General features: G+C 44.3%; 2 protein-coding genes and 2 pseudogenes across 2 annotated transcripts in view; all 4 read left to right on the top strand.

Annotated features, from left to right (window-relative positions):
• The window catches only part of ccdc134 (coiled-coil domain containing 134), a 30082-nt gene extending 28544 nt beyond the window's left edge, over nucleotides 1–1538 (top strand). The window contains exon 8 of the transcript XR_003671084.1: nucleotides 1521–1538. The gene's annotated coding sequence lies outside the window, so the exon portion shown is untranslated. The remainder of the gene's footprint in view (nucleotides 1–1520) is intronic.
• On the top strand, nucleotides 103–2019 carry LOC114439662 (nucleolar protein 12-like). Its single transcript, XM_028411755.1, has 6 exons — nucleotides 103–266; nucleotides 947–1052; nucleotides 1136–1184; nucleotides 1275–1420; nucleotides 1491–1588; nucleotides 1691–2019. The coding sequence occupies exons 1-6, from the start codon at nucleotides 157–159 to the stop codon at nucleotides 1887–1889; spliced, it is 708 nt and encodes a 235-aa protein (XP_028267556.1). The 5' UTR covers nucleotides 103–156; the 3' UTR covers nucleotides 1890–2019.
• Nucleotides 2020–8539: 6520 nt separating this feature from the next.
• Nucleotides 8540–16977, top strand: LOC114439985 (TRIO and F-actin-binding protein-like; annotated as a pseudogene).
• A 1230-nt stretch (nucleotides 16978–18207) lies between these two features.
• Nucleotides 18208–21572, top strand: part of LOC114439986 (sterol regulatory element-binding protein 2-like) — a 13847-nt pseudogene continuing 10482 nt past the window's right edge.

Below are 21572 nucleotides of genomic sequence, written 5' to 3' on the forward strand. Positions count from 1 at the left end.
TGTATGTCTAGAAGCTTAAATTAAAGCCATAAACACTGCTAATTATTTAGGAACCTTCGGGCTGTGCTGCGCTTGTTTTTCGTCGGACAAATTTAACTGACGTACGTCACTACTGGAAAAGCCGGAAGTGTGTAGAGTAAACTCACGTGTCTTATCATGAAAAACACAAAAAAACACCACAATGGAGCCAAAAAGGGGAATTTCAAGCCCGGATTCAAGAACAGAGAAAACAAATGCATCGTAACGTTTGACGACAAAGACAGACAGTAAGTTTTTATGTCGCGTTACTGAGAATCAACGCCGAAGCGTTGTGTAGCTGTTAGCTAGCACTGTTAGGACTTTCAAACGTCTTTTTATTATTGATATGTATCGATACCGTGTGAAGGTTGTGGCAGAATGAAACTAAATTAATGCAAATGTGTTGTCTATTATAACTTATAACGGACTGAGGAGTGTGCTGTCAGTCTTTAATGTGTTAGTATATTTTAATGACATCGTTCATGTGTAAGTGACATTTACTTTTACTCTATTATTATTTACATGGCACGCATACAGAATAAACCACATTCTACTGTTTTGTTTAAAATAACATTCTCCCATTTTCCCCCTAAATATTGTGACATCACATCATATTAAAATAGTAATTTTAAATAACAGACAAACATATAACATATATATAAATATTAGATATAGTATCACAACATAAGGACTTGGTATCTTCAAGAACCTAATTCAAAATTATTATAAATTATCTTATTATGGATTAGTAATACCATAAATTAGGGACTTACCCTCTTAAAGTAAACAGAAACGTATTGATCCCAACTCATCATTATTCGTTTGTTTGTTTAGGGTAGCAGAAGTATGCAGTGTGCTTTCATATTTACATGCAGCAAGATTTAGACTGTTTTCTTAAGCTCCCTCCTCCCTCCTCCCTGCCTGTCAGGGAATATCTCACAGGTTTCCACAAGCGAAAGGTGGAAAGAAGAAAAGCAGCTGTGGAGGAAATTCGAAAGAAAATCAAGGAAGAGCAGATGAGAGTCAGAGAAGAGGTTTGTCTGAAACTGCATTTAAAATGGCCTCTATAGAAAGAAAAGGTTTGTTGATGTTGTGTTTATTTGTTGTTTATTTTCAGAGGCATAAGGAGTACATGAAGATGCTGAAGGAGAGAACAGAAGCTCTCGGTTAGTTTTTAAAAAACATATATACATTGTTTTTTTTATAATTTTACCACCTCTGAATTTTTAAATGTAGGTTTAATGTTTATCTCACAGAGGAGGATGAAGATGATCTGGAAGATTTGGTGACCAGTAAAACAGAGTCTGTGCAGTATGATCACCCCTGCCACACAGTTACCGTGACAACCATCAGTGATCTGGACCTCACGGGAGCTCACCTGCTCGGACCTGCGGCAACTCAGGTAAGCCTTGATTCATAGCTTCTATTAAAGAGGTAAAACTGCATTAACACTGAGCATGTCTGACCTAAAGGCAAACGGGGAGAGCAATCCTGAAGACAAGGAAGAAGAAGAGGAGGAAAAAACTAGTGCAATGCCAAAAAGAGCCGGAAATCCAATCGTCAATAAAAAGTAGGCTGATCAGTAAACGGCTCTCCACATGTGAGCATCAGTTCATTTTTACTCTCATCTCACTGTAGCTGTGTTCTTCCTCTTCACCTCCCTTTGCTGCAGGATCCGCTCCCTTACGGCGGCGCTCAACACTTATACCACCAAGAGGAAGAGGAAAGGGAAGCAGGAAGGCCGAGGCCGACAGGGCAGACCAACAGACAAGACAAGACCTGCTGCCACAGAGAGAAAACCCAGAGTGGGGAAGACCAGCAAGAGGCAGAGACGCAGGCGGGCCGGGAACAAGATGCATCACCAGGACTGAAAGAGCACGTGGAGTGGCTGTGCTCCTGTGTGAAAGACATTTGTAAAGTGAAGATGCTCATATTTGTACATTTTGTTGTGTTTTCTTCTATATTTACCTCCATTTGATTAAAGGAAATCTTTGCTAACAAGTTGTCAGTGTGCTCCTTGTGGAATTCTGTCCCCATTGTTTAATAGGAAACCTGATGCTGTTGTCAACATCCTCCTGTAGAACATCAGGAAACCAACCCTTCAGCTGTGTGTTTCCTCGTGGCTCGGTGTTACCTGTGTGTGATCTGAAGGACGGTTTCTCTGAATGTGAACGGCCTTAATGGTTTTTAATGTATGTTAAACACCCCCACCTCACCAGTGTTTATTTATTTACGTTAACCTGAGCCAACGCGTGCCAGCTGTCACTAGCTTCAGCGTTTCATTTCGCTTTCTAAAGCCCATGATATTTAATACAGCCGCCCTCAATGGAGCGACCAGCAGGCCACCGGCTCCATGTTGGTGCAGAGGCTGCATGAGCGCCTCAGGGTCTCTCCCGTGTTAACTGAGAGCCGCCATGGCTGCCGTGGATGCTTCAGTTTCACTCATTGTCGGGAGCAGCCAATCGGATTGATTTGGGTGTTTGGCAGCCCCGGAAGATAGAGAAGATGGGGAAGAGGAGGCATGTGCCTGATGGGGGTCTGATGGGCAGTTCATCCTCCAATTCCTGATGAAGTGAGCTGATAGTAGGAGCCCCTCTGGCCAAGGTAAGGTCTCAATTTTTTAACCTCACTGTCCTACTTTCTGCAGTTAAACTGTGTGTATTGGCAGCTTCAGTTGTTGCATTTCTAGTGGTTGGTTGTACTCTGAAGAGCTCTGACAGGATTGTATTTCACTATCTAGTCTGATCACTTAGTGTAACAGTTCTAGTTTAGTTCATGCATGAAGCATGAAATAAAACATCCTTTTAGTGTGCATGCAGAGCAGCTGCTCTGTGCTTACATCTGCCTGCACACATTCTTTTTTTTCTTTTCCCTGTGTTGTGGAAGAAGCTCTGCATGTGTCCCGTTTATCCATTAATCAATGACATCCCTGTCCCAGTTTCCTCTCTGTGAGATGCAATGAGTACGAGCCGGTCTCGCCATGCCCCTGTCCGGCGATGAGCCCATCTGCCCCAAGTTCCAGCCCAACATCTTCGACCCCTCCCGCTGCCATGACTGCCTGCGCCAGAGGCACCTGCACGCCGGCGCAGGTGGGGAGAGCGGTGAGGTGGCACCTCAGCAGAAACCTACAGAGGAGCTTGGGACTGGAACCGGAACTAGAGGGGCTAAGAAGACTGGGGTTGAAATTGGAAAACGGGTGCCGCTAACACCAATCCCATCCCAGGCTGAGGAAAGAGACACCAGCAGCAAGGTAAGAAAGAAGAGGAGGAGGAGGATGAGGAGGAAGAGGGACAGCTATGTAACCAGGAAGAGAATGACAGGAAGGGGGGAGGTGCAAATGAGAACCTAAGAGTGCAATATGTGCAGAGTGATGGAGATTAGAGGTCACAGCACAGGTGAAGGAAGCTACAAGGCTCTACTGCACTGTTCTTGTTGTGTCATTTTTCACTTGACCCAAAGGTGCGACCTTCCTGTGTGTGAACACATTCTACATGCACAGTCAGTGGGATGAATGCATGTGTGTTTATTGCTTACAGAAATAGTTCGAATAAGAGGTAATGATGTGGAGCAGGTAGTGGCTCCTATTATAAATTAACGAAGTGGATCACTTACTGCCTTCTAGGGAATCACATGTAATATTAGACAAGAGGAGCAGAGAGCCGGGATCTGGACTGCTTTAAAACTGCTGCTTGTTGTCTGTTCGTTCCCCCTTCACCAACCAACTACAGCTGTCCTGTGATGTTCATTTTACTTCCATAAAATTTTGTATCAAACTGTCCTACTGTAGTTCTTGTAGTGTCTCACTTGTAGTTTCCTAGAAGCCGTAAACATCATCATTTTAAGCTTTAGACTCTTTGTTCTTAAATGGCAAAGTTCAAGAGACGAGTTTATGTCAAGACAAAAAAAAAAGCTGATGAAATGTTAATGAGGAAAGCCACGAGGCAGGTCAGGTTTCAGAGGTGTAACCCTAATCGAACAGCAGAGTGAACATGTGAGTGTCTGTCAGAGAGGACGGAGGGCACAGACGCTGTTCGTCCAACCCTTGGTTCCACCAGAGGAAGCCTGACAGAGGCCTCTACGGTTGTGTCATATGTAAAGTCGCAGTGTTTTCGGAGGGTCTGGCTTTTGAAGCCACCATCAAGAGTGACGTCAGTGCCTCTTTGTTTGTGACGCCACAGAGGGAGATGCTATGTTGTGATTGGCTGGTGTCTTCTCTCATCGTCCTATCAGGAGGATTCTGACGGTCTGTCAGTGGTGAGCAGCTACTGTGATGTCAATGGAGGTCGTCTGGGACACGAGGAGACCTCTCTGTGCATCCTGAGCCCTGACTGCGAGCTTTACATCTGTGACGGTGACGACGACGACAGCTCAGACAGGTGAGGATGCTGGATGGGGACAGAAACACTTGTGGGTGTACTACAAAGTTTCACAGGAACATTTCAGTTTGCATTTACTTTCCTTTGCTCTGTACTCGTCTCCGCACTCACAGTCTCTCACCTTCCCGTCTCTGCTCTTGTCTTTCTTCTCCCATCTCCTCTTCCACACAGCTGTCGCGACCAGAGTGACTACCAAGAGTTCAGCGGCTCTGTCAGTGCAGAAGACGACTACCTGCCGATCCCTCGTCCCCCTATCAAACTCAGCATGACCCGGCTCGACCCTCCACCACACCGGCCCAACCCTCGGGCCTGGATGGACGAAGCTCGGAGTAGAGACGGCTTCAGCAGGCACTCAGGTATGTGGTGTTAGATTGGCAGAAATGTAAAAAAAGAAGGATAATCCTGCACACGGTTCTGAGCAGTGGCAGTCTCCAGAAAACCTATGACTTCTTCACTCTATATCCAGTTACAGCCAGAGGTGTTCTTTACTTGGCAATACTATTTGCTGTCACGAGCTGAGGTGTCCAAGTCCAATTATCAGTAATACAATATAGCCATAGGTTTGTGTCAGGAAACCTCCGGTACTTGTTGAGCAGTTGAACTTTGACGTATTCGTCTCTTGTTTCTGTGACTTCTCCTTCTTTCTATTTCTGTCAGCTTCTTCTTTTCTCTTCCAGGATTGAAAGAAGAGCGAGAGAAGCGCGAAAGTGGCTACTTCTCCCTCGGTAGGGCAGCAGGTGCCCGGTCAGTCCGTGACAACAGCCCACCTTCTCCTTACCGGCATGTTGAGAGGGGTCATCCCATCTTCAGGAGCAGAAGCGTTGAGCCCAAAGATGCTGTCCCCTTCAGAAACCCCAATCTTGGAGTGGCTTCTGAAAGGCAGATACCAGATTTTATAAACGAGGACCTGCCGGAGGAAATCCCTCCTCCTGACCCATATGAAATCGCAGTGGAGGTCGAGGCCCAGGTTGGGCCCCGCTCACCGAGTCCCACTCCCTTTAAGATTGCAGAGTCGCTGGCCTCAAGTGGCCGAAAGGGTTTCAGCAGTTCATTTGGCCGGGGAAACTCTTCTCCTCAGATCTCTTCCTATCAACAGTCAGGGCGCTATGATTCCTCGAGGCAAAGCTCAGTTCTGCATTCTCGTTCTTCGTCTCCCTCACGTGGAGATTCGCTCTTCAGGCGCAGTGAGTCCAGCACATCTCTCAACAGACGTAACTTTGATGGTGGTGGATGGTCAGAGCCAGGAAGTAGAGGCCCCTTGCAAGGGACACAAGGGCGACGTGTGGAGTTGGGAACTTTGCCAAGAAACTTCAAACCATTTGCAAGTTCAGTCAAATCCCAAAACAGCACAGTTTCTGATTTTAGAAGTGCCTTGCGGAAAAGAGAAGGTTCTTCAAGTGGTCGAGGTGTTGAGAGTGGGAGCTCATCACCCTCAAGGAGGGACTTTACCTCTTCAGGCCAAATGCACAGAACTGACACCACCACTGCTAGTTTATCACATGGGTACACCAGTCGTACATCTTCTCCATCTAGACAACCTTCCAATAGTCACAGTTCCTCGCCACCAAGGAGACATTACAGTTCATCTAGCCAGTCCATCCTTCGCAAATCTGAGTCTGTCTTGTCTCTAAATGGACGTAGTCACCATGGACGGTGTGGCTCCCCCATAAGAGAAGGGTATGATATCGAAAGTCAGGCTCTGCTGCGTAACTCATCGGCTAGAAATGGACTGAATGATCAGGAACAAGAAGTCACTTCTACCACTTCTCCATCAAAACGAGGTTTTGACACACCGAGCCAGTCCATTCTTCGCAAGACAGGATCAAGTAAAGGTGGTAGCCTTCGTGGTCAGGACAGCCGCTCTTCATCCCCTGGAAGGAGAAGCTATGAAACCCAGAATCAGTATCAGCTTAAGAAAACAGAGACCAGTGGGTCATTGCGTGGACGTAGTCACCATCAAAGTCGTAACTCCTCCCCTTCAAGGAATGGTTATGAATCTCGTTCTCAGTCTCTGCTGCACAAGTCGGATTTTAACAGCTCTGTCAGAGGACACGACAGCTACAGTTCATCAACTTTAAAGAAAAGCTTTGATGCACCGGATCAACGCTTGCTACGGAAATCAGAAAGTACCACCTCTTTATACAGCAGCCAAAACATACGTAACTCCTCCCCATCTAGAAAAGGCAACATTGAACCGCCTGGTTATTCTGTCCTTAGATGTGCCTCTAATGGGGTCTCTGGTCACAACGACACAAAACCTGACTCCAGCCGCTCATCGCGCTCGTGGCGGGAATCCACTCCTTCCCTCCGCAGCTCTTCATTGTCCCGTGCTGCTTCACCCTCTAGGACAACCACAAATGGCAGCAGAACAGGTTTTGTCAGGGCAGAGACTCCCAAGGGTCCTGGCAGCATCCGATCTGGAGCTGGCAGATACAACCGCGAGGATTGCCATCCCTCTCCTAACGACAAGAGGACATCTTCTTACAGTGCACGGAGTCCTTCTCCATCACCTCAGACACATATGCGGAGGCACACATCTTCACAGAGCTCCATGGAGTCCTCAGAGTCAGGCCAGCTGTCGGTGGGATCCGCAGGACGGAACAGGGAGGAGTACGCCATGTTAGCTGATGTGCCGAAGGTAAAAATGATCCATCCGAGGGAGGACACGGGGCGGCCGCAGAAGCAGCAGCCTCCTAGGAGACAGGAGCTCTTCAAACCAGCCAGGTCTGAGACACTTTACATAACAAAGAATGGACAAAGTGTCGATGCCTGTGTTGATTTTTAGTCATCCTGTTTCCTGTTTCAGCCACTCCTTGAGCAAGTTTCCCTCCAGAGAGTGGGAAGACACAGGGGACACAGAGAGAGAGTGGCACTATGGTGGCAGTGGGTATCTGTCTCGAGCTCATTCCTCCACCTCATTACAGGTTGGTCGGCTTTGCAGCCATAAACAGAGGACATTTTATACCAATTCCACTTTCTGATCTCTATGGTAAGACATGGTGTCTGAACAAGGAACCCCTTATGACATCATAAGGGGATAGGCCCTGCTTTTTACCAGGGTATCATGGGACCTGTAGGCAAGCTACTAAACTCTTGAGTAACAAACTCCATGGTCTGATCTGTTACTTCCATTAACCATGGTGACTAATAATCAACAGTGTGGATTTTAGCAAACGATAATAAACAGAAATAAAATGAAGCTTTTATTTAGAATTAGCCTTTATAAAACTACACCTTAGTGTGAGAAGGTCTACAAAAACTGAGCACACAGAGTGGAGGAGTGGCTGGAACTGGGCGTTGAATCCGGTGTGCACCACATTATATTCCACTGCTGTGCTCCTGCAGCTTTACCCTGTGGGTATCACCTGCCTGATATGTTAATATTTAACCACATCTGCCACATACCAGGCTCATGATTGGAGTGTTGGGATGTGACGCTCTGGCTCATGATCCATTATCATCAGAACTGAAAGGTGGTGTGTGTGTGTGTGTTTTTGTTTTTTTCAGCGATCTGGGAGTCCCACAGCGGATGAGGGCAGCGGGTGGAAAGTTAACCAGCACAGATCTGAGCAAATGCAGGTATGACAAATAGTTTGTTTACAGTAAATGTGTGTGTGTGTGTCCCATATGGATCATTAAAATGTGTGATGCAGGTAATAAACCTGGAGCACACACGGCTCAGTATGTTTATTGACCTCCAGCCTGTTTGAACAGACAGTATCTCCTTGTTACACATTCACCCGTGTTCTCCTGGATCCTGTCAGTGAAGCTTCGTGTCCTCGGCAGCCTGAGCTGTAGTAGGTGTAGGTCTCTTTTTAGCTGCTGCTGGAGGTGGTGGTGGTGGTGGTGGTTGTGTGTCTGTTCACCTACTACACCCTGCAGTCATTTCACAAGACTGACTGAGCTTTGTCAATTGTGGTGTGCTGGGGCATGTGTTGAAATTCCTGAACTGAAACCAATAGCTACCAAGAGAGGATTTTGAAAAAGAGGGAGGAGGAGGAGGAAGAGGAGGAGGAGGAGGAAGGGCTGTCACTTTATTTGGCAAAGCTAGAAGAGTTTATGTCAATATATGTAAAAGTTTGCAAAGAAGAAGGTGGAGAGAATGTTGTAAAAAAACACACACAATGATGTTTTGTTACAGGGTCTTAGAAGAAGTTTGAGGGGATTTATTATTATTATGCATGCCATTAATCAGGGGTGTAATGGTGCTCATGTGGGCTCAGATGGATCCAGATCCAGCACTCTGGGGGCGGCTTGTTTTCTCAAACGATCTTCGCGGACCCGCCCAGGAAGTGGCATACAGGGCAGCAGCAGCAGAGACAGACCCGAGAGCTGCCGCCGCGGTAACAGCTCCTCCGCGACTTGTCAGAAAGTTCAGATCTTAACATTAAACTCCGGTTTGTCCGTGTTTACTGGGCTGGATGCAGGTTCTGCTTCAGTGAGCGAAGTTCTGGAAGGGGTGCGCTTAATTTACTCACCGCGGAGGGTGAATGGCGGGGTTTTGTCTCATGTCGAGGGGAGAGAGTGAGGTGGTTTAGCCCTCAAGCCGAAAAGTGTACAGTTTAGTGGATTAGCTTATGTTTTGTGTTTGCTAACAGTACTTTTATCTTCAATTTTACCTTCTCTGGATCCTGTTATCATGACGGTAAGCAGTAACTTCTTTTTTTTTTTTTTTTAAGTTTTGATGGCAACTTATTTTCCTGTTTGTGTCACTTCTTCCTGAATTCAAACATCTGAAATGAACTCTAACCTTAAAACTGTTGTTTAGCTAACTTTGATTATTAACGTATGCTAGCTTAAATGTAGCTAGCTAGTTTGGTTTGATTCAAATGGGGGGTGTAGCCTAGCTTAAAACTGTAATGTTCTTGTGCTGTGCTTCCTGTAAGATGAAGATTTTATCCGTTTCTGTTTAAGTGGCAGGTGTTAAAAAAAAAAAAAGTTTTTCGAAGTGTGCTGCAGTTTCTCTTGTGTTGTTTACAGTAGCAGGAAGTGTTATTAGCTCCTTGCTTGAACTGTATGTGTCACTTTTTACGTTCATCCGTGACACATCTTCTCTGTTTGCACAGGCAAAAGTCGTTTTTACATATGTAAATATTGATAGAACTGAGTCATGATGACAGGTTTTAATGTACTGTGCAGCTTCTCTAAACTATGGCATTGATTAAATCTTTATATTGGATTAAAACTCTCTTATTGATATTTATTTGGCAACAAGAAAACTTAAAATGTAAAAAAAAAAATCCAACAGAAACAATGCCCTTAAAATCCACTTTTTATTGACACTTCCTTAAAAATCTGCCAGTTTGCGTACTGATTTGGAATAAATTACATTCTGTGGTCTGTTATTTCTGAAGAACAGACTGTTGCTATGCAGATTAGACTGTTTCCATGGATACTGTTCTGATAATTTTGTTTTAAAATCTACATGTTGTGTAATATTATTGATTTGTTTGGGTAATGTGCAACAACAATCAAGGGTTACATTGGCTTCAAAGAGCAGCTAAATGTGAACAGATTATCCTGCACGTATCACAGTTTATCACACAAATACTCCTTTTTTTGGCCAGTTGCTGCATTCTACTGTCTCTGCTGTCTGCTAAAGAAGTCAGGAACATTTAATTTTAAACCTGTTTTGCATGAAATGATTGACTTCTTAAGCATTTAGTGTTGTGAGGGTGATGAAGATGGCTCCACTCATCATCACAGTGTCCCTTACATGTTGAATTGTAAGCCCCACATGATGTTGTGTGTTGTTCCTCCCGGTACACAGCACCTTATTTATCAGTTAATGCAGAGTATGCAGAGAGGTGATACTCTTATTAATTGACATGTGTGTGCAGAAAGGTAACTAGGTTCACTATGAAGAGAACCTTCATAGTGACAGTAAGAGTGGATTATTGTCTGTGTCTGACCCTTTCCAGCAAGGGCACTGAATCTGAACTGTGTCATTCCCTGTATGTGCTGTGGTTATGACTAGATTTGTTTGTTTTTTTGCTCCCACCATATTTATATCTCTTTCCATCGCATCTGTCAACTATAATAAGAAGTTTAGATTGGAACTTAGTAAATTTAGTCATGCACCAAAGTCATCTCACTGCATTATTCCTTTTACACGCTCCGTTGGCAGCCAGTAGACCTTAAAATTTGTGAGATTAGAGAAGATCAGTGGCCTAGATGAACTGGATTAAAAACAGAGGAAAAAAACTGGGTGGTACTGTGGTTTATGAGGACACCAGCAAGCGAGTGTGTATATATATATATACATATATATATATGTATAGAAAAGAGTTGGTTGTTTAGAGATGACAGTGCAGAGAGAAATTATATTGTAGTGTTTTAATAAAAGGGGTCGAATTAACAAAAACGGAGAGTAGGAAACAACAACAGGGATGGAATTAAGACGCCGCCAGTGGGACAAAATATGACAAATGCAGAAAGATTTAAGTGAGGAATGCACATGTTAGTGAGATAAGCAAGGTCAGGAGGAATGCAAGTTGGAAAAAGCTGCCTAATCTTAATCTGGGATCACTGTTTCTTGACGTACCTGCCTACGGTAGTGCATGTTTTCCTCTTCCTGTCATCGTGTGAAAAAAGGGCCTGCAGCAGTGCAACAGAGCAGCACACACCGTTACATAAATACAGCGCTGCTGCTCTGTTAGCATACTGTAAAAAACAAAACAGGATCATAATCTGTGTTCAAATTCATAATTTACACATTTAACCAGTTGCTCCACCATAAAATGTGGTGTGGTTGCTGCTTATTCCAGAGTTTGCCTCACCCTGAGATGTTTGCTTTGTCCAGGTAGTCACTCCTTTCTGTCTGTTCCTGTTCTTTGTTTCCTTCATCTCTGTGAACCTATCCCGACCTGCTGGTGATAAACGAGCGGACTTTCATTCACGTTGTGTCGCGTTGTTCCCACTCAGTCAGTGAACTTGTACACTCCTCTCCTCTGTTTTTACAGCCTGACCTCTTGAACTTCAAAAAGGGATGGATGTCAAAACTGGACGACAGCGGTGAGGTAAAACTCCTCCTCCTGCTCCTCATCCCTCCTTTCCTAATGAGGCGATAGCAGATTAGCCGTGTTATCGCAGTCATAGTTTGGTGGCTCGGGGCACAGCAGGTGTCTCATTTATTTACATAATGCGCTTGATTGAACGAGCTTCTCACATCACATGCTGACACTACTCAGTTCAATAAGAGGCTTCAGATGAATGTTTTTATCTGAATCTTTGGGCTCATTTTGAACTCCAGTATAAAGTGGATGGAAACACACAGTCGTGGCTCTAGTTAAGGGGGACTCAGATGTCTCCCTAAGCCTCCCGATCAATCAGATATTTACTTTCAGATGGAACAGAGGATGCATTGTAAAGTCTGAAGACACTTTCTCTTTTTACAGTGTAACTGATGTCATCTGTGTTTTTTTAGTGGAAGAAGCATTGGTTCGTCCTGACTGATGCAGGACTGAAGTACTACAGAGATTCCAGTGCAGAGGAGGTATATTGGTTTAATATTTTACATATGATTATTATTGTCCTTTGAATTATATGATTTATAAGAATAAAGTGAGGAGAAATAAACTGTGTGCTCTCTTTGCAGAAAGATGACCTGGATGGGGAGATTGACCTGAAATCCTGTGTGAAGGTGTCTGAGTTTGACGTGGAGAAGAACTATGGATTTCAGATACAAGTGAATCCCTTTTTTTGTCTTCAACCACACCCGTTCTCAAATTCTGCTGTTTTCCTTTCATTCCATTATCACGAGTCACATCTCTGTCTGTGACTCCTCCACCTTTTCTCTCTGTGTCTCTCACTTTTAGTCGAATCTTTATTATCTCATCTTAGTTTTGCCACGTTTGTGTCTCCCTAACCTGTTTTTTTTGTTCGTCAGACACGGGAGGCTGTGTTCACGTTGTCCGCCATGACAGCTGGAATCAGGCGGAACTGGATAGAGGTGTTAAAGAAGTGTATCAGGCCCAGCAGCTCTCCAGACCTCACACAGTAAATACTTGCACAATCTTTCAAGAAAAATTAAGATGCTTTTTATTCTCTGCTGCTAAAGTAAGATTCACTTTCCTAATATTCTCTAGGTTACCTGACAGCAGCAGCGATAAGGAGAACTCCCATAATCGGGTCCCGCTGTCTTCCCGACGGCCATCATCGCGTCATGGCGACACTTACTCAGAAGCTCCGATGTCCGCTCCTCCGACTCAGCGAAGGTTTGATTACGTCGAGCTGTCGCCTGTTCACGCCTCCACCGGGACTCTCCCAGCCAGTCAGAGAGAAGCAGCAGAGGGGCAGGTGAGGGAGCACAGCCAGTGGCAGGAGGAGAGGCACAACACAAGCAGCCAATGGGAGGCAGTGCTGTCCAGGAAGGGTAGCGGCGGCGGCGGTGGCGTGGGCTCGAACCAGAGGCTCCGCATGGAGAATGAAATCGAGAAGAAGTGGGCCGAGTTTGAACGAATGCCGTTTAAGGAGATGAGCTCCTTACCGTCAGCAGGATCGCCGCCTTCCAGCCAGTCAGCCAATGAGGCGCTGCAGAGGGAGGTAGTGCGTGGAGATGATTTTCCAATTTGCAAATGAAAGAAAATGCAAATTAACCCTTCATCTGCCAGATGAAGTAAAACTGTGTTTCCACCTTTTAATTCTCTTTCCTGCTTCCTGACTTTATTTCCTCTTCAGCAGTGATTTTCACCATAAATGAGAAATTCAGATTGGAACACAGAAAATACTGTTGAAGCTCCTGTTTGCTTTGTGTCTGCATGTTGTGATGCCTCCTGGTGTGACACTGTGTTTGCAGTCCCCATTACAGAGCTCCAGTTAATCAATAGAATCACATTAGACTTTGAGTTCAGCCGTTGTCTCCCAGTGGGCTTTACTTTCATCCATGTCTTCTCTCAGGTGGCGTCACTGAGGCAGCAGCTGGAGAATCTACAACAGGGGGGAAGAGGAGGAGGAGGAGGAAGAGGAGGAGGAGAGGGACTCTGGGGGTGTGCGTGGTGGCTGCGGCCCTGAGGCACCCTGCAAGCCGCAGCCTGGTAGCCAGGAGCGTGCTCATCGGCAGGCACTGGAGAGCTGCAGAGGGCAGCACGAACGCCACATCAAGGAGCTGGAGGCGGAGAAGGACCGGCTGCTGCTGGAGGAGTCCTCCCAGGACACGGCACGAGGTCAGTCGACCAGAACGTCACTGCTGTAGCTGCAAATTTATAGAATATCTCTAGCTGGAGGCCCAAGAACACTCACTGTATGCTTAGTAAAAACAGGAAGGTTTAGGTTGAAGGTGCTTCCTGAGCCCAACTTGCTCCCATTTATCCAGTATTAGTAACATTTGTGTGGAAAAATGTTTTGTAAAAGAAGAACTGACAGAAATGTGACTCTAAGGAGTGAAAAACATCCAAAAATGTCTTTGGCTCAATGATTCTATCTGAAAAAGTGTAACCCTGAGCTGTTCTCTGCTGGTCCTCATGAGGCAGTTACCATTATTGTGTTTCAGTGATGGAGGCTTTGAAGACAAAACACAAAGAGGAACTAGAGAGAGAGGTGGAGAAAGTCAAGAGGCTGAGCAGCGGCATGCTGACTCACAGACTTTGCAAGCCCAACAGCAGTAAGTATGTAAATGTAAGTATGTAAGTATGTAAAATGTAAATATACACATCTCCCAAAAAACTGACTCATTAAGGAGTTTGTGTACACTTGAACTCTCCCGCTTGCAACTCTGTATCTTGTGCAAGCCATGAAATAATTCTCGGTTGTAGCTTGGCCCTCTTGTGTCAGTCCGTACGGGCCAGCAGTGGTAATTTATGTGAATAGGTCTCTTGTGCTCGTTGGCAACAAAAGGGTTTTTTCTGTGAAATGAAAAGGTTGAAGCCTCCGCAACAGAGCAGAGTTCCTTGTTGAAGCGAGGCCATTACCGCAGCGGCTGCTGAGTCCTGTTAGGCACTTGAGGAATGTAGAAGAATTCGGTCATGGATTAGTTTTCTTTTGTGAGTTTCACAAGGTCTTTGACACACACTGTCTGAGCGGCTGCTACTGGAACCCGCATTTTAGAGCTTATCTGAGTCGCTGGCTCTGCAGTTTTCAACTCGCATGCTCTTCCTTATTTTTGTGGTCATTGGTTATATGCAGTGGAGATGTTTTATAACCTCAACAGGAAATACTCATGACAACACCAAGAATGTTCTGTTATTAAAGCCTCTTCAGACTATATACTTTACAAGCTTCAGAAGGGATTCAGTAACTTTTAAAACTCAACAGTTTTGTATGCATGAGAAAAGCAGCAAAAAAAGACGTATCACTCACCCCGTCACACCGTCTGTCGGTCTCACAAGCAGGATTGAAACTTAACACCTGCCTCTCACTGCAGGACAGACACTCGGGCCCTGCAGAGAGAGCTGGCCGGACTCTCTGAACGCTACTTTCAGAAGTGTCTGGAGCTGAAACCGAGCTGAGCAGAGTAACGCTGAGAGAGAGAGGGAGATCAGCCGCAAGGAGAGAGACATGGAGCAGCTGAAGAAAGAGAACCAGGTGAGATTAAAAGAAGTTCTCAAACCAACAGGAAGGTTGAAACGGAAACTCATCTACACGATGAAAGATTGTTCTCCTTTATGGTGCACTGGTTGGTGTAATGTTATACATTTCTGGTCCCAGATCGACCGTCAGTAGAACAGGGACAGGTGGGACGCTGCATACAGTATCTGATACTGATATGCTGCTGTCTGTGTGCGGACAGGGGGGGAAAACAGCAGCCTATGCCAACAAATTTAAAACTATTAAGACAAAAAACATCTTTCTCTTCAGGACTTGAAGGCCCGTTTGACGGAGGAGATTGTCCGAATGCGCTCAAACGTCAAAGATCACGGCTCAGAGGACGACAAGGACAGGACGCCCTGTGAACTGCAGGTAACTGCTGGCTGACAAACACAAACTGAGGGTGCCAGTTTGTTCAGCAAACTAAACATCCACAGCTTTCGTGTGGGGTGAGGGTGTGAAATGTTCTTTGCATGAGTAACATCCACATTTAAATGCGCTGAAATGCAAAAACCTTTACTCCATTTATGCAACATTTTCTTTTAAAACAAGCTTCTGGGTTGAGCTGTGGTCTGAACAGGCAGTGACACAGACACCCACATTCATTTCCTTAATTTGGTCTGGTCAGTCATGAGGTGTCCTCTCTGATCCCTTGTAGCTATTTAAACCTAAATAAGTTAACATTATATTGGTCACGTGTGCAGGGAGGGGATTATTTCTGAAACTGAAAACAGATTTAAAAGAAAGTTTACTAGTGTGGATGTAGAACAGGTTTGTTTATGTGAAACAGTGAGTGAGAATTTGCCAGCTCTATAGTCAAAGTCAGCTTTATATGTGCTGGACATACAGAGAATCGAAATTGCGTTACTCTCATCTCCACAACATATAAATAACAACTTAAGAATAAACATATAACTGTAAGTGTAAAAAATGTACCTACGATGAGGCACACACAAAAATACAAGGCACAAAATGAAGGCACAATGCAGTGTGAGTGCAAAATCTTAATAGTGCAAGACACAGATGTAAACAGTGCAGGGAATTGTGTAATTAAGGACTTATTAGCAGCTTATATGTGACTGGTATGAGCCGACTAAGGTGCAAGAGAGTTCATGGGGTAAAGTGGCTGGTGCACAGAGTTCCTTGGGGGGGGGGGGGGGGGGGGGGAGAAAGTGTGGCACAGCAGGGAGAGAGTTTAATACAGGCTCATAAGTATAAAATAAAGCCAGATCGATTTCTTTGAAAGCATATTTTGATTTGTGTAAACATGCAGTTCAAACATAGTACAAAGGGCAACATTGTTTCTGTTCCTCAGAATAACAGACTGTGTTATCTGTGTTCATTGTACAAAAATATGTGTCAGGATGTTTGTACACATATTCTAGACAAGTTAAAGCAGGTGGAGAAAATGCTTTTTTTTTCATTTTCACATTTCTGGTGACCGATCCCTCTGTGACCTGTTAAACCACGGGACCAGAGCCAGTGTTGTTGTTGTAACTGGCACCGTGTTGACGGAATGACACGGTGCTTGTATCGGTGGTGTGCACAAGTGTTGTAGATTTTGTCGTGTTTTACTGTTCAAAACAAATGATACTGATGTGTCACCCACAGAGGAAGCTGTAATTACAGTCAGAGTTTCTGCACAGACTATAACTTCATTGTTTTTCCTCTCAGGTTCTTCTCAGGATGAAAGAAATGAGATTGAGTACTTGCATAAAGAGATCAGCTGTCTACGGAACGAGCTACAGTTTCTGAACATGGTACACCTCCTGTGTGTGTGTGTGTGTGTTTCCTTCCTATGTGTGTTATGTTAATGGTTCTGTCTTTCCTGGAATTCTCTTAACAAATCATCTCAAACAGATTCTCTGTTTTCTTTTTTTTTTTTGTTGCTGCAGGAAAAACAGCTGGCCTGCGATCGATACAACGGAGGTCCGGGAGGATCTGGATCGGGATGAAGGGCCGTAACGAGCGAGAGATTCAGAGCCTGAAGGAGCACTTGAGGCTGGCCATGGCTGCTCTGCAGGAGGGCCAGAAGCTGGGGAACAGCCTGGACCACTGAGAGGGCGCTGCTCACACCGACGCTCTGGCAGACAACGGCGACAGGTGTGGCACTGAACGGTCCACGCTCTTTGGAGATTATTATGGATTGGTTTTTATATTTATTTGTGTGTGTTTTTTTTGCAGGTGTGTCTACATCGCAGTATCAGTGTGGGAGATGGATGGTGTACAGTTCCAGCTGTGTGCAGCAGGTTTCAGTCAGCGTAGAGTAGCCATTACACTGGGCCACACGTGACGTACATATATACAACCGCACTTTTTATTTTAGCCTTTTGTGAGCGCGTGTGAGTGCACGTTTGGTCTAAAAACTGGAATATTGTTGAGCGGCATGTCTTTTTTTTTTTTTTTTATCAGGTGTTGTTGTAGATAAAACGTTCTTATGGTTCAGCTTTCTGCCTGAGAAGAGCTACTGTCCTCTGTTTTCTGTTGTATAGCCTGTTCAGTCATGTTTACTTTGTGGAAAAAAAAGTTTTTTAGGACGTGGGAGCTTATCATGTGCTGTAATTATTGTTATTTTTGTACCTGGAAACATTTTTGTGAATATAAAATTTGGGATTAAAACCAAGAATCCAGATTCCTGGCAGGCAGAATTGGAAAAGAGAGTTCTGTGTGATTACAGGCAAATTCAGGCTCAGCCTTCTTTGAGGATGCTGCTGAATGAACGTCGTCCCACAAGCCACATCAGCTGAGGACTCTCAAGCTTCCCCTCCACATTTCCGGCATGTCCCTTCATGGTGCCACCCAGCAGCACCATGACCAATGTTTGCATTGATGAGCCAATAATTATTCTGTTTATTATTGACCTTGTGTATTGTGATAAAAACGACTTATATCTACCTGCCTTTTGAAAACATTTTCATATTTAATGTACTGTAGAGTCTATGTAAATTATAACACATTTTTGCTATCAATAAAACACATTCTTTAGAAACACTCGACATTTATTCAGGGCGACACAACACAACATGAAAATGCATCATGGGATTTTTTTTCTTCTGTGACGTCAAAGGTCAAACGTCTAAGATATTTTTAGTCAAAATACTCAAAAGCGTATCCATGTAATACCACTTTGTACCACTAGGTGGGATCGTAGTGGACGACAGTGTCCACTCTGATCTCATCAGAAGAAGAACAGCGAAGAGAGATCGGCTTCACTTTTGTTCTATAATTTTAACCTTTTTTCAGTTTTTAGACGAGCAGGAATTTAGTAAAATAGTTTGTAAACACAAAGATGGCGGACGCTCACGGTAAGTGGCTGTTGGAGAGCAGGGTTATCGGGGAGAACTAGCTTGGGTTACTCTTAGCTTAGCATAGATGCTAGTGCAACATTACTTTAAAATCATTGACGTGCATCAGGACTGTTTTCTTCATGTTATTAGACGTATTTCCGCCTTGATGTCTGTTGTCTGCCTCTCCTGCAGGGATGAAGCAAAGCGCAGGGTCCGGTGGAACCACGGAGACCCGCGTACAGGTAAGTCTGCGCGCTGCCGCGACTTTAACCCGTGTTTAAAAAGCTGACAGTTCATTCTGAAGACACACATCTGTGTGACGGTGAAATAATAGAGCTCCTGCTGCCATTTTCCTATGTTTAAAGACCATATCAGTGCAGCCCAGTGGCACAAACACAGAGAAACAGATGTAGGTGAGAAATCCCCCAGTCGACTAATCAATAACAGAATTTTAGAGCCGTAGGAGGATTTATGACTTTAGTACGTGCAGCCTACAAATCAAACTTTGTTAGAGGTGCTGTAGATCTCTGCATGTTTTTGCAGGACACTGTTGGTTTCTGTGCAGCCAAGTCACCACTAGGGGGCAGTAGAGCTCCACTAACGCTGTGTTATGGAGCCTGAAGACGCTGTTTTACTCAGGTTTATTATTTCACAGCAGGTTTATTAGAGGTCATTGATCCCGATCATAGATTTAAATGTGAAGTTTTTTGTGGTTCAGAAGAACTTAGGCAGCCAACTTAAATCATCCCCTCATTCTGACCTCTGACCCTGCAGAGTTAAAGAAATGTAGGAGTAAACATCAACAACAAAAGGTGGAGCCTAAATTATCCATACAGCTCTACATTGGAGGTTAAAGACAAAAATATGTCAATAAATCTCTGATTTTAAATCTTTTCTCCTCTCCTTTAATTTTAATTTGCAAATTAAAATTCCAATGTTGTTTTCCTTTTTTTTCTAATAACAGAAATCAAATCATTTCCTCTCAAGTCTCTCAAGCTAGTTAGAAATAAACAAATAGATATTTTTAGTTTCGTTTTTAATTTCTCTTCCTGTGGAAACAATCATTTATTACAGTGATTAAAAAAAACAGAAACTCAACAAATACACAAATCAGAGCTTGGATATGGCAGCATTTACAGGGGCAGAGAAACTGCTGTTACTCTCATCTTACTTTTTTTGCACATTTTGATATTCTGCTTTATTTTTCTTAAAATATTCTGAGCAATTACATGTCTTCCTTCTGTGTATTTGGGTTTGTCTGTCGGTAAGATCAAAATCATGGACAAGTGCAAGAAGAGACAACTGATGGAGAGCTAAAAAAACAAACACTAAAAGCTCCACAGGGACCCTAAACACCTCATTGTTTCAAGAAAACACAGTTGATAGAGAAGGTGATGACACCAAACGACTGCACAGGAGATGGATTAATGCCCCCCCCCCCCCTGTTTAAAATCGGCGTTTCACACCTTTACGGCTCCTTTATCACCACAAAGGGAGGGGAAGTGGGTGGGAGGGAGGGAGGGAGCAGGAAAAATGTGGAGTTTTTTTTGTTAGGTTCAAAGGTTGATGTGGTCTGACAGGTTTTCACTTTCCAGGTTACAGTGATGGATGAACCGCCAGGCAAACCATTAAAAAGCGGAGGCATTTGGGGCCCCCAGCACAAGGTGAGTAGCAATTAGAAGGTTTAAAAATTCATTTACAAATGACTAATTCGTAAATTAATTTAATTTCTGTGCTCATGTAGAGTCTCCTGCTCCTGCTCCTGCTGCTGCTGATGATGATGAAGCTGCTGATGGTGATGCTGATGCTGCTGGTGACGATTATTATCATGCTGCTACTACTGTTGCTGCTGTTGATGGTGACGATGAAGCTGCTGATGATTATTATGATGCTGCCGGTGACTATTATGATCATGCTGCTTCTAATGATGCTGCTGCCACCACTACAAATGAGGCCCCTGCAACACAAGGTATGTGAGATCTGCTACATGTTTATAGTTCATCTGTTGATTGACATTCCACTGAGTGACAGACAATCTAACTGGACCAATGTTTCCCTGTTTTCCTGTTGATGATGAAGAGGAGTGCAGAAGCACTTGCTTCATCTGTGGCTATGCCAGGAAGCTACACACTGGTCATGCCTATTACAAAGGCTCATTCTTCTGTTATTATGAGGGATACTTCCCAAGCATGACCCCCATGCAGGCAGCGAAGCAGTGGGTAAGTTACACGGAGCAAGTGAGTGAGTCACCCACAGTTCCTCGTAGCACGCAGTGGAACAGAAAGAAGGGACAGGAAGCGGGTCGCCCGGAAAGGCCACACAAGCAGCACATGTGCAAGAAGTGTGGCCACATGAAAAAAAGTGCACTGGGACACAGCCAGTACAAAGGGGAGCACTTCTGTGCCCTCTTTGCTGGCAGGCAAGCAGACAAGTGGCTGGCTGAAAAACAGGACCAGGACATGTAGGAGAATGACTCACTCTTCATTGTGCTCTTGTTGTTTTTGAGGTTGTGGTGGTGGCATTTATTTTTGGTGGTTTTACAGCATTTTTTATAGCATTTATTTTGTGTTTTATTGTACAGCATTTCTTATAGTTCTTATTGTTATTTATTACCACAGTTTTCAGTGTGTAAAGTTCATTTTCTGTAAATAAGCATTGCTTGATTAAACGTCGCCCTGGTCCTTTAAGAGAGACTGCCATGTTTATGTAAATTAGCCATGTGCGAAGTGCCTGAGTCACAACAACGGGTCGCAGACCACAAGGTCGTAGGTTCGATCCCTGGGCCGGACCAAAGAAATGGCGGATCAGCTGGGCTGTTATGTCTAAGCTCTAAATGAACCATTTGACGCTTTTTGTTAGTCACAGGAAAACAGAAGAAGAAGAGGCGAATGCAGCCGAGATCAAAGAGTCCAATGTGAGTAAATGTTTTTATTGTAAGTTTTAATGAAGCATTGTTACATCACATCATTGGTTATTTTATTGTAGGCACCCTCTCTCGATAGTGTCCTCATGCCATGGCACAAGTCCTTGTGGTGTCTGAAAGAACTCACAAAAGTCTTTCCATGGGCTGCCCGAGACCTCCAGGCTCCAGTACATCCACGTTGCATCTCCCCATTAGCACACTTCTGATTCTAAGACACTTTAACAATCCTGCGCTACAAGATTTTTTTTAGTGTGTTTAACTTAAAAGCTGTTTGGCGTTTTAATAATAATGATACCAAAATGTATACCTGCTTCAAACCAGATGGCTCGGTCAAATCTTTGTTTTTTGGCTATAGTACATGTCAGATAACAGGCCGCCTGGGTTGCGATGAGTCGCAGGGGGCGTGTTCTTCCTTAAGCCCCGCCCCCGGTTGCTGATTGGGTT

The sequence above is a fragment of the Parambassis ranga genome, chromosome 8 (genome assembly GCF_900634625.1).
Source record: "Parambassis ranga chromosome 8, fParRan2.1, whole genome shotgun sequence".
In the NCBI taxonomy this organism is placed as follows: domain Eukaryota; kingdom Metazoa; phylum Chordata; class Actinopteri; family Ambassidae; genus Parambassis; species Parambassis ranga.

Coding starts and splice junctions, on each gene's coding strand:
- LOC114439662 (XM_028411755.1), top strand. CDS start 157: ATGAAAAACACAAAAAAACACCACAATGGAGCCAAAAAGGGGAATTTC. Junction 1,053..1,135: donor AGATGAGAGTCAGAGAAGAG/GTTTGTCTGAAA, acceptor GTTTATTTTCAG/AGGCATAAGGAGTACATGAA. Junction 1,589..1,690: donor AATCCAATCGTCAATAAAAA/GTAGGCTGATCA, acceptor CCTTTGCTGCAG/GATCCGCTCCCTTACGGCGG.